General features: G+C 38.7%; 1 protein-coding gene across 1 annotated transcript in view; it reads left to right on the forward strand.

Annotated features, from left to right (window-relative positions):
• The first annotated feature begins 3,012 nt into the window (after window positions 1-3,012).
• Window positions 3,013-10,649, forward strand: part of HELLS (helicase, lymphoid-specific) — a 19,191-nt gene continuing 11,554 nt past the window's right edge. Inside the window, exons 1-8 of the mRNA XM_010131445.1 lie at window positions 3,013-3,033; window positions 3,699-3,740; window positions 4,529-4,753; window positions 6,123-6,305; window positions 6,556-6,699; window positions 8,143-8,339; window positions 9,027-9,123; window positions 10,174-10,335. Coding sequence (XP_010129747.1) covers window positions 3,013-3,033; window positions 3,699-3,740; window positions 4,529-4,753; window positions 6,123-6,305; window positions 6,556-6,699; window positions 8,143-8,339; window positions 9,027-9,123; window positions 10,174-10,335 — 1,071 coding nt within the window. The remainder of the gene's footprint in view (window positions 3,034-3,698; window positions 3,741-4,528; window positions 4,754-6,122; window positions 6,306-6,555; window positions 6,700-8,142; window positions 8,340-9,026; window positions 9,124-10,173; window positions 10,336-10,649) is intronic.

The following is a 10,649-nucleotide window of genomic DNA, read 5'->3' on the forward strand; positions in this document are numbered from 1 at the left end:
CCATCCACTGGTGACTCCATAATAACTGGAAGGGAAAGGATATGTGTGTGTAAGACAGTTGTAGTTACCTTGTGGAAGAACCCTTCATTATATTAAAGCATTAAGTCTGAGGCATCTATAAATACTCAACATCTCTTTTTGTTGGCCAGGCTCGCACTTCTTGGGACAGGGAGTCGAGTGAAATGCGCTATAAGAGGCTTCAACATTTGCTTGAAAAAAGCAACATCTATTCCAAATTCTTATTAACTAAAATGGAACAGCAGCAACTGGAGGTAGGTGGATTCTCATCTGCAGTGGGAATTCTTAAGATGGGCTACCATCTGGGTTTTTTTCTGCCATCTAGCTGTTTGAACTGACGCAAAAATGTGGTTAGGATTGCAATAATAACATGAAAATCTACTGGAACCACTGCTCAGGAATGAAGTGGTGCTATATGTAATGTTCAGAATTTGTTCTACAAATTAATAGATAAGTCAGACTCCAAAGAGCATGAATTATAATTTGTAATCACAGTGTGAAGGTGGCACTTACATCTTTACAATTCGGCTGTTGGCCTGGATGCAAGGATGAGAAAATAAATATTAGAAATAAGAAGTAAAGTTTAAGGGAGAGAGGACAGAAGATGCAAAGAATTGACAAGTAGGAAGTTGTACAGCCTATTTGTGTTAATTACTGAAGGCTGAGGATGAGCTGTGTCTTCAGGATGCTAATGTAGGCCTCCCTCAAACAAATTTATAAATTACAGTGATCTGAGTCCACGTTGTGGCAAATAAGCTTCCATAAAATGATTTAATGTGGGGGTTTTTTAAATCCATGGGCTGCTGAGTTAATATCTAGCTTTATCTTGACTTTCTTAACTCTACTTTTATGGACATGCTTGTAAGAGTTTAGGCTTGAGAGAGGAAGAATCTTAGGAGAAGATTCAGGGTGATGACATTCTCAGAAATGTGACACTGACAGGCTGCAGGAACACCCTTGCTAAGTTACTTTTCTAGTTTAACTGTCAGCTCGAATTCATGGTTACTGCTTTGATGGAGTGCATGTTTCAGTACAGTCTGGCTCCATCTAATAAACGCCAAGGTCTCGTATATTTCAAGGATCCTTTTGCTTTCAGCAAGTAAAAATAGTAGATGGTATGAAAATGTTAAATGAGACATGAAGGCACTTCCTTAAAGGCATTGTAGGCTACTTCTGTTGTGTTCTGTTCTGCAATGAACACTGGTGGTGCCATGCAGAAGTGTCATGGGTTAGGGCTGGGCCAGCCTGATGATGCCTCTATTAACCCTCACCCTTCCCAAAGGGGAAGAGAAAGGGAATAAGGGAGAGAGACTTATGGATTAGAAAAGAAAACTAAAACTGTTTTGATGAGAATAGTAACAGTAACATGAAATATAATAGCTGAATGATGATGCCTCTATTAACCCTCACCCTTCCCAAAGGGGAAGAGAAAGGGAATAAGGGAGAGAGACTTATGGATTAGAAAAGAAAACTAAAACTGTTTTGATGAGAATAGTAACAGTAACATGAAATATATACAAATACATAGAATACCAATACTGACCCCAATCCCCCTGATGGCAACCAAGTCACCACTGATGCTGTGAGCAGACTGCAGAAGTCCCAGACTGGACTCAATGGCAAACAGGAACTGGGTTCAGGAATGCACGAATTGGGATCAAAGTCAGAACAGTCAGAGTCCTCCTCAGACACTGACCACTGAAGAAGAGAGTTGACCCTCATGATCCCTCCACTTTATACCAAATATGACATCTATGGGATGAAACACCTTGTAGGGTCACCTGTCCTGTCTGCTCCTCCCTGCAGGTGCAGCCTCTACCTTACTGCACCCCCACTGTGGGACACAGGATTTAGCAGTGACCTTGGTCTGCACAGCAGCAAGTACGAGCAAGAACCTTGCTGCACCCAGTCTCAGGTGTCAGCTGTGAACATCAAGTGTTGTCACTTCCAGAAGCAGACACTGTTTGCGGAAATACACCGTTAACTTCAGACAGTGCAGTGACTTAGGAGAGACTGAGCTGCAAAGTCAAACCACTGAGCAGAATTTTTTCTGTTCTAACTCAAATCAGGACAAGAAGTTAAGGAACTGCATACATGGAAAATTTGCTGCAATTGATGTGATCCTAAGGAGTTTGCAGTTGGGAATATTTTTTTAATCTTTCTAGATTACTGTATTTAAATATTTAGAGTATTCACTGACAAGCAATTCAGAGCAGTTGCACTTTCTTGTCTAAGTTTTGCTTTGTAGTTTTAAACTGTGTCAGATTAGAAGCTCTTAGTGAGATTGCAAAACTAAAGTCTGTAGAGTACATGGAATTCCACATTACCAATGTATTCTATGCTTGTTATCACTTCTGTAATGGATAGTTCTCTTGTTGATGTTATTGAAAGATAAAAAGTGTGTGGTGTGGGTTTTTGGGTTTTTTTTTTAGGAACAGCGGAGGAAAGAGAAGTTAGAAAAAAAGAGAGAGATGATGTTAAAATCTGCCAAGGTAAGGTTAACTAGCTATTATGCAACTAATAAGTCTCACAAATTACAGTGTCAGTTTTGGTCAAGGTAGGTAAACTAAATAAGTTAGATTAACCAGTATTTGACTTGTAGAATCTATCTGCTACACTGTATTTTAACTATAATAAGACTGTTTAAAAGTGCTTAAAAATTGCGTACCATGACAGTCAGTTAAGGAGATGTGTCTGACTCATTTGTACTGAAGCAAATGGTTTGAATTTATCTTGAGGTTTTTTGTTTTAGCAATGATTTTTTATTCAGACAAGATGTTGGATAAGTGATGAAAAACATAAGCAGGAGCTTTTTTCCCCATATATTTAAAAACTACTTAATAGTAAAAGTGTTTTAAGAATCTTTCAAGGGCAACGTTTTGAGGCTGATTACATCTTTTTTTGTCTGTGTCATGATAGAGATGGATAAGATCATGAACCTCTTGCAAGGGTGTTGTGTTTTTTGGTTTTTTTTTTAGGGTCAAAATCCAGTTGATGGAAAAGAGGAGAAATCAGGTAATTATTAGGCTCTGTCTTTTGTCAGTACTGGTGTTTTTATTTCTTTAATGTTTGATGTATTTTATAAACTCAAATGCTATCTTATAGGTGCAAAAAAGAAGAGAGGGAGAGAAGATGGGACATACAACATCTCAGAAATTATGTCCAAAGAGGTAGGACATAACTATAAATAGGTTTGTTCTGGATTTTTGTACCCCAAGTTTTAACTGGCAATTCTATCGCAGTGTGACATCTGTGTTTTAGAACAATACATTCTTTTACATTGCCATCCGAGATTTTCAAACAACAGCCAACAGTGGTCTGTCTGTAATGTATGACTTTCTTCCAGTGAAGATCTAGGTTCCAAGCAGTGTTGTCAGACCTGCAGACTCAAGGTGCTGATTTTTTTTAAAAAAAACAAAAACAAAAACAAAAAAGGCTTTGGGGTAGGCAAGGTGTGAAGAGACTGCATTACCGGTTGAATTCTCAATTACTTTTTGTAACTGGAATGCATTCTCCGATGTGTGGCCTTGTTCAGAATCACTTCTATGATTAACGATGTGTTAATCATGGAAAGCGTTTTTTGGTATGTCCAAATTCTTCAGTTAGATCTCAAGAAATACAAACTGTAGTAGCCTTTAAGGTTGAAAAGCATAGTTTGGTTTCTTTTTCTTTATTTCCAGGAAATATTATCAGTGGCAAAAAAGAAGAAACTGGAAAATCAGGTATGTTGGCACATCTTACTGCAGTTCAAGTCTGTTAAGCCCAAAGGAAGGGAGGCCTTTTTTATCCTTTATAGCATACCTTTTAAACCTTTCCTGTAAATAAACAGCCCTCTGCTAAATATTGCAGTCCTGAATTAGTAGTTTAAGAAAGTGGTGCAAATGAATGCACTTAAATACTTATTTTCAGAAATCTGAGGTGAAAACTTTATTTTAACTACTGAGTTTGAATGTGTTTATACTTTATGGAATGCCTGTAGTTTCAAAAATACAGGAAATAGGAATTTACTAAGAAATACTTGTGCTGGTGTTAAAACCTTAAGACATACCTTCAAGCATGGAGATATCAGGTGTGGTCTCTTCTGCTTCAGCTGTATTCTAAAAGCTACAAGCACAGTATTAATTTCTTTCTAATATTCCTAGAATCCACTTACAGAATGGAAATAGCTGCATTAAGTCTTCTTCACAGTGGTTGACATTTAAGTCTTACTTGCTTTTATGGGTAGAAAATTGTAAGCCAAATTGATAGCTGTCACTGCTCTTTAGTTCTAAAGGAGTAAATAATGCATCTAGGGCATTGAAATTTTGCGTGTTGACACCTACCTACATAGTAATACTAATTCTAAAAGTAAGTTCTTTTGATTTGACGGTTGCTCAAAATAAGGCTTTGTGTCAGGGACTGGCTTACTTCACTGCACATTAAGACTGGTATAAATTGGGCAAAAGTATGTCTTAGCTGAGCTTAGATGTGCATTCTACTTGTCACGTGTCCTTTGAACTTCCTTCTGCAGGATGAAAGCTCCTCTGACAACCTGTGTCCAGAAGACCTGCAGAAAAATGGAGACTCAAATAGCGTCATTAAGGATAGATTGTGTCAAGCTGTACGACATGGTGCCAAGCAATTCCTTGATCCAGTACGGAAATTTAATGGACAACCAGTGCCTTTTCAGCAGCCAAAGATTTTTACTGGAGGTGTAATGAGATGGTACCAAGTGGAAGGCATGGAGTGGCTAAGGGTATGGAACAGTTGTTGATGACATTGCATCTGTGGCTGATTGGAAACAGAGAAATGGAGGGGAAGAGTCGCTTGAAGTCTGTGATCATAGTTGGTACAGGGAAGGTGAAGGAGAGAGACTGTCGTTTATGTCTTTTCATGATAGAAGAATCTGGTGTTACGAAAAAGTTGTCAAGCAGATTGAATGTTTTAGCCTGGGGAGGATATTTGTGTTAGTAAATGTTCCTTTAGTCTTCCGGGTTGGTGTTCTCCATTGATTTTCTTGTTCTACTAAACTGTATTTTTAGCCTCTTCTTACAAACACTTTGTGAAAATAGATGCCTACTAACAAGGGACAGTCTTACTATTTTTCTCCTAAAGTGCTTCAATACCTAGCCCATAGGTATTTAAAGACCCACTGCCTTGCAGGGCTGACACAGATGAGTTTTCCATTCTCTGCATCTTGGAATCTAACCAGAAATATTAACACAGTGTTTAAATGTTTTAGCCTTTGAAATCAAATACTAAAGAAACTTTCCATTAAAAATGCCCACATACATACTTCTACCTGTTTTGGCTTGCAAGCCAAATTGGAACAACTTTGTTTTTTAATTATCATAGCCAGACAGAACTAATTTTTATTCTGCTATTGATCTCATATTTTCCTTAGTTTTTTTCTTTGTTTCTTTTTCTTTCCCACAAGCATATGTATCTTGTTTTAACAGGCTTAGGCTGATCTCACAGAATAGAGTGATCTATTCTGTCACTGGGAAGAGCCATGGGGAGACAGACCTCTTCTGAGAGGGGAAAAACCATCTTCCTTGGGCCCTCAGTTTTAATAGCCATCCTTATGACTAGTAGACAGAGTAGCCAAAGACACTTCTGTGTCTATCTTTCTGTTCTTTTGGGAAAGGTTGCTCTGTCATTTGTTGGAGTAGGCAGTGTCTGCACGAAGAACTTTTGCTGGAGCCAGTTACCTGTGTTGGTCAGGACTCACCCTTTTTCTGTGGTGAAGTAGCTGTGCCTATAGAAGCTACTTGAACAGACAAAACTAAAACATCAGCACAATAACTTGGTCTCTACAATGTGATCTGTACTTGCAGCTGAAGTGCTTTTTGATATAACACTAATTTACATGCTTTCCTTTTACAATCATCTGGTTTTTGCCTCCTAATCAGGCACTTAATTGGCTAGAAGCACATGCACTTAGGTAAGAATGTTTGGGCTTTACAAGATGTTTGTATTTATTTTCATCATGGAGAAATCTTACTCATCCATAATGTAAAATGCGCCTAGGACAGATTTTCTTCAGGTGTTACAGTCAAAGATGTCTGTTGTTCTTAATGTGTGTTGGCTATTTTTCATTTTCATTTCCTTTTCTGTGTATGCAGATGCTTTGGGAAAATGGTATCAATGGCATTTTAGCTGATGAAATGGGGTTGGGGAAGACAATCCAGTGTATTGCAACCATAGCACTGATGGTGGAGCGAGGAGTCCCTGGTCCATTCTTAATATGTGGTCCTTTGTCTACTCTTCCAAATTGGATGTCTGAATTCAAGAGATTTACTCCAGAGGTAAAAGAAACAAACATTTTTCTTCTTCTTTAGGTTTAAAAGAATGAAATACTTAATTCTTATTTGCCTTGAAACTTAATCTATATAGGACATCAGTTTAGCTGTAGTTGTTTAAGTGGTTACTACACACCGTGCCATGACTCGCTGTGTATTTACAGCCTTCTTGTAACAGAGCTTATTATCTCTACTGTCTTCTGATGAGGTTTAAATGAGCCTAGTTCACCTAACTTCTAAACCTCTTTTTTTTCAGATTCCACTGATGCTCTATCATGGACCTCAGCAGGACCGTCGTAAACTGGTTCGTAAAATTCACAGTCGACAAGGATCACTACAAATCCATCCGGTGGTCATTACTTCCTTTGAAATAGCAATGCGAGACAGAAATGCCCTGCAGGTATCTAAGTTCTCCTGAAAGCTCTAGGATGGGTGGAATGCCTTATCGCTGATAACAATGCTTTTGAGTATAGTCAAAACAAAAAAACCTGCATGCTGCCTGTACAATGAGTGTCATACTAGCATTTATATTCACTAACGGTTTCTTGGTAGCAATGGTTCCGGAATTTTATACTTAAGAAGTTCTTCAAACAGAACACTATTCAAAAAGTGAAGGAAGCAGATAGTTACAGCATACTTGCTCTTTTTATTACCACTCCTTAGGCGATGGTGAGAGAGGCTTGGACTAAAAGCTACGTGTAGCATATAAATGTCATGGTTAGGATCAGAATAGTTGTTTCAGGGATAAGAGTTTCTTGTAGAAGTTTTGTTGTAATCACCTAAGCTTTTCTAAATGTGAAGCACATGCCTGGTATTTAGTCTGGCAAAGTGAGAAACAACCATAACATGCAGTATCAGGCAGGCTTATTAGAATCACAAAATCGTTTAGGTTGGGAAAGATCTTTAAGATCATCCAAGTCTAACCATTACCCTAGCACCACCATGTCCACCACTAAGCCATATACTTCAGTACCACATCTACACACCTTTTAAATACCTCCAAGGATGGGGACTCCACCACTTCCCTGTGCAACCTGTTCCAATGCTCTGCAACCCCTTGTGTACAAAAATTGTTCCTGATATCCAGCCTAAACTTCCCTTGGTGCAACTGGAGGCTGTTTCCTCTTGTCCTGTTACTTGGGAGAAAAGACAAACACCCACCTCCCCACAACCTTCTTTCAGATAATTGTAGAGAGTGATAAGAGTGATAAGTGTAGAGAGCCTCCTTTTCTCTAGCCTGAATAACCCCAGTTCTCACAGCCACTTCTCATAGGACTTACGCTCTAGACCCCTCACCAGCTTCATTGCTGCTCTTCTGAACACACTCCAGCATGTCAATGTGTTTCTTGTAGTGACAGGCCCAAAACTAAACACTCTGTTTGAGGTTTGGCCTCACCAGTGCCCAGTACAGGGAGACAATCACTTCCCTTCTGCTGGCCACACTAGTGCTGATACAAATCAGGATGCCATTGGCCTCCTTGGCCACCTGGGCACACTGCTGGCTCAGATTCAGCTGCTGTCAACCAACAAGGTCCTTTTCTGCTGGGCAGCTTTCCAGCCACTCTTCCCCAAGCCTGTAACCTTGCAGGGTATTGTTGTGACCCAAGTGCTGGACGCAGCACTTGGCCTTGTTGAACCTCATACCATTGGCCTTGGCCCATCAACTTGGCCTGTTCAAATTCTTATATAGACTCTCCTTACTCTCAGGTAGACGTACAGTCTTGCCCAATTTGTTATCATCTGCATTCTTGATCTCCGTATCCATTAGTGCTGCTTATCTCATCTGGCACATGTTTTGATGGACTAAAGCTAAGATTTAGTGAAATACCCTTTCTTTTTGTAGCACTGCTTCTGGAAATACTTGATAGTAGATGAAGGACATAGGATTAAAAATATGAATTGTCGCCTTATCAGAGAATTGAAACGATTTAATGCAGACAACAAACTCCTGTTGACTGGTACTCCCCTGCAAAACAACTTGGCAGAGCTTTGGTCGTTGCTTAACTTCCTGTTGCCGGACGTGTTTGATGATTTGAAAAGGTAGGTTGCGATCTGATGATGAAAACTCTTCCCCTTTGTCCTGTTCCGGCATTATTGTGACTCTTTAGTAATTAAACTTGTATCAGTATATGAAGAGCTATTTTATGATATGGTTGTAATTTGGTACGATTATTTGGTGGTAAAGGCTTTGAAGTGTGTCTTTCCTTCACAGTTGTTCAGAAAGTAAGGAAGTAAATGTCAGCTCTGTGGATAGTGGAAGTTGAACTCTGAGCTAAGACATGACCATTGGGGGGGTAAGATGTTTGTCTAACCGTAAATGCCTGGGACTGGTTGAGGTTTTCTAAGGTGCTGGTGAAAGCTGTCTGAGGCTGGCAGGCATGGGACCCATGGGAGATGGATCTTTTTCTGAAGCAGGAGGGGGTCAGGTGAAAGAACATTGCCAAAATAGTCTTTAGACTAATTTGGGAAAAGTACTAGATTGGATGTACTAGATCACAGTGAGTATTCCAACCAACTGAAGTATTTTTACCAATCCCTTAAAACCTCAAGCAGCTGAATTGGCAGGCATGTTTCAGAAATACCTCCTGTTCACCCTTAATTCATGATGGATGTTAGTGCTTTGTTTTTCTTAAATTGCAGGATAAAGAACAGTATACGTAAATAATGAAGAATAATAGCTATGAAGTAAGCTATTCCTCTTACTTTTTTTTTTGCTTTGTTTTATAGCTTTGAATCCTGGTTTGATATTACCAGCATTACAGAAACTGCCGAAGATATTATTGCTAAAGAAAGGGAGCAGAACATCTTGCATATGCTGCATCAGGTTTTCAGTTATTTTTTGTGTTGGTTTCTTTCATGGTTTATTTCTAACATTGTCCAGTATTATGAAGTGTGCCAAAATCTTGTTTCTGGAGCTGAATTCTGGATCTGAGGTTTTATTGTGGCACTTCTGGATTTCCATAGGCTTGTGATTTTTGTGGGGTTTTTTTGTTTGGTTGGTTTGGTTTGGTTTTTTTTTTTTTTTGGTCTGGGGTGATGTTTATAGCACAGAAAATTGGGAGGTGCAATGCCTGATCTGTAAAAGTTAAGGTCTGTAAAACTGCAGAGCAAAATTGGGAAAAGGTTTGGCTCTCCCGATAACAAATAAGCCTCACTTAGGATAGTCCTAGAACTAAAGGTCAAAAAAGGCAAGCTCCACCACTGAATGCTGGAAGGAACAATATACCCCATTGATAATGACTCATTCCTGGAACTGAATTGAGTTTAGTCAAAATTTATTGCAGTAGCTTGCTTCTGTTTTCCAAAAGATTTAGTTGATCTTTTTTTTCTTTAAAGATAACTTTTGCGTGTTGATCAGAATACCTTTTCACAAACTAGTTGTATAACGTGCCTGTCTTAAAACAAAGACTCTATTTTTTTTTCCTAATTTTTAATGTAAATGCTTCCAGAACTATTATTTTCCTATCATAAGCTGATGGTGAGAGAGATAAATTCTACCTTCTAGATATAATTCTTGATGACAATTTATTATTTATTTGAGTTAAATGTTTGGGACTTTCCCAGAATAACATGATATAAGAAATATAGCAGTCAAAATGAGCTACTGCATCCTTATTAAACAGTTCTTAGCATTTCAAATATCAACAGATCTGTTGTTTGAACACGTGTATTACCTGCATGTGTGTAAAAGTTTTGGAGTAGATATCCATATTGAAAAATGAAATATGGATCTCTGCAAATTAACTCCCTTGCTTTAATTTATCCAAATAGCATTATATCAGTAGACCAGTTTGTGTGGTGTTTGGGGTTTTTTTTTTAACTAGCCATGTTGAAAGCATTTGAGTAATTGTAACACATCTGCTCAACATTTCAGATTCTGACACCTTTCTTACTGAGAAGACTGAAATCTGATGTTGCTCTTGAGGTTCCTCCTAAACGAGAAGTTGTGGTATATGCACCTCTGGCAAAGAAGCAAGAAACTTTCTATACTGCCATTGTGAATCGCACTATTAGGAAACTGCTTGGAAATAATGAGGTATTTACTAATGTGGATGTTAGAAGTGTGCTTGCTCTCAGTGGTTTGTAGGCAAAACCATGTTAGTATTCCTTCATTACTATTCCATCTAAACCGGCTCTCAAGAGTTAGGGCTGGGCTGGCCACTAGTTGAATGACAGATGCCTCTATTAACCCTCTCCCTTCCCAAAGGGGAATAGAAAGGGAATAAGAGAGAGAAACTTAGGGAGTGGAAAAGAAAAATAAAACTGCTTTAATGAAAATAATGAGAATAGAGTAAAATATATACAAAATTAATACCGAAGCCAACCCCCCCCCCCCACCGATGGAAACCC

The sequence above is a fragment of the Buceros rhinoceros genome, unplaced genomic scaffold (genome assembly GCF_000710305.1).
Source record: "Buceros rhinoceros silvestris isolate BGI_N320 unplaced genomic scaffold, ASM71030v1 scaffold7642, whole genome shotgun sequence".
Classification (NCBI taxonomy): domain Eukaryota; kingdom Metazoa; phylum Chordata; class Aves; order Bucerotiformes; family Bucerotidae; genus Buceros; species Buceros rhinoceros.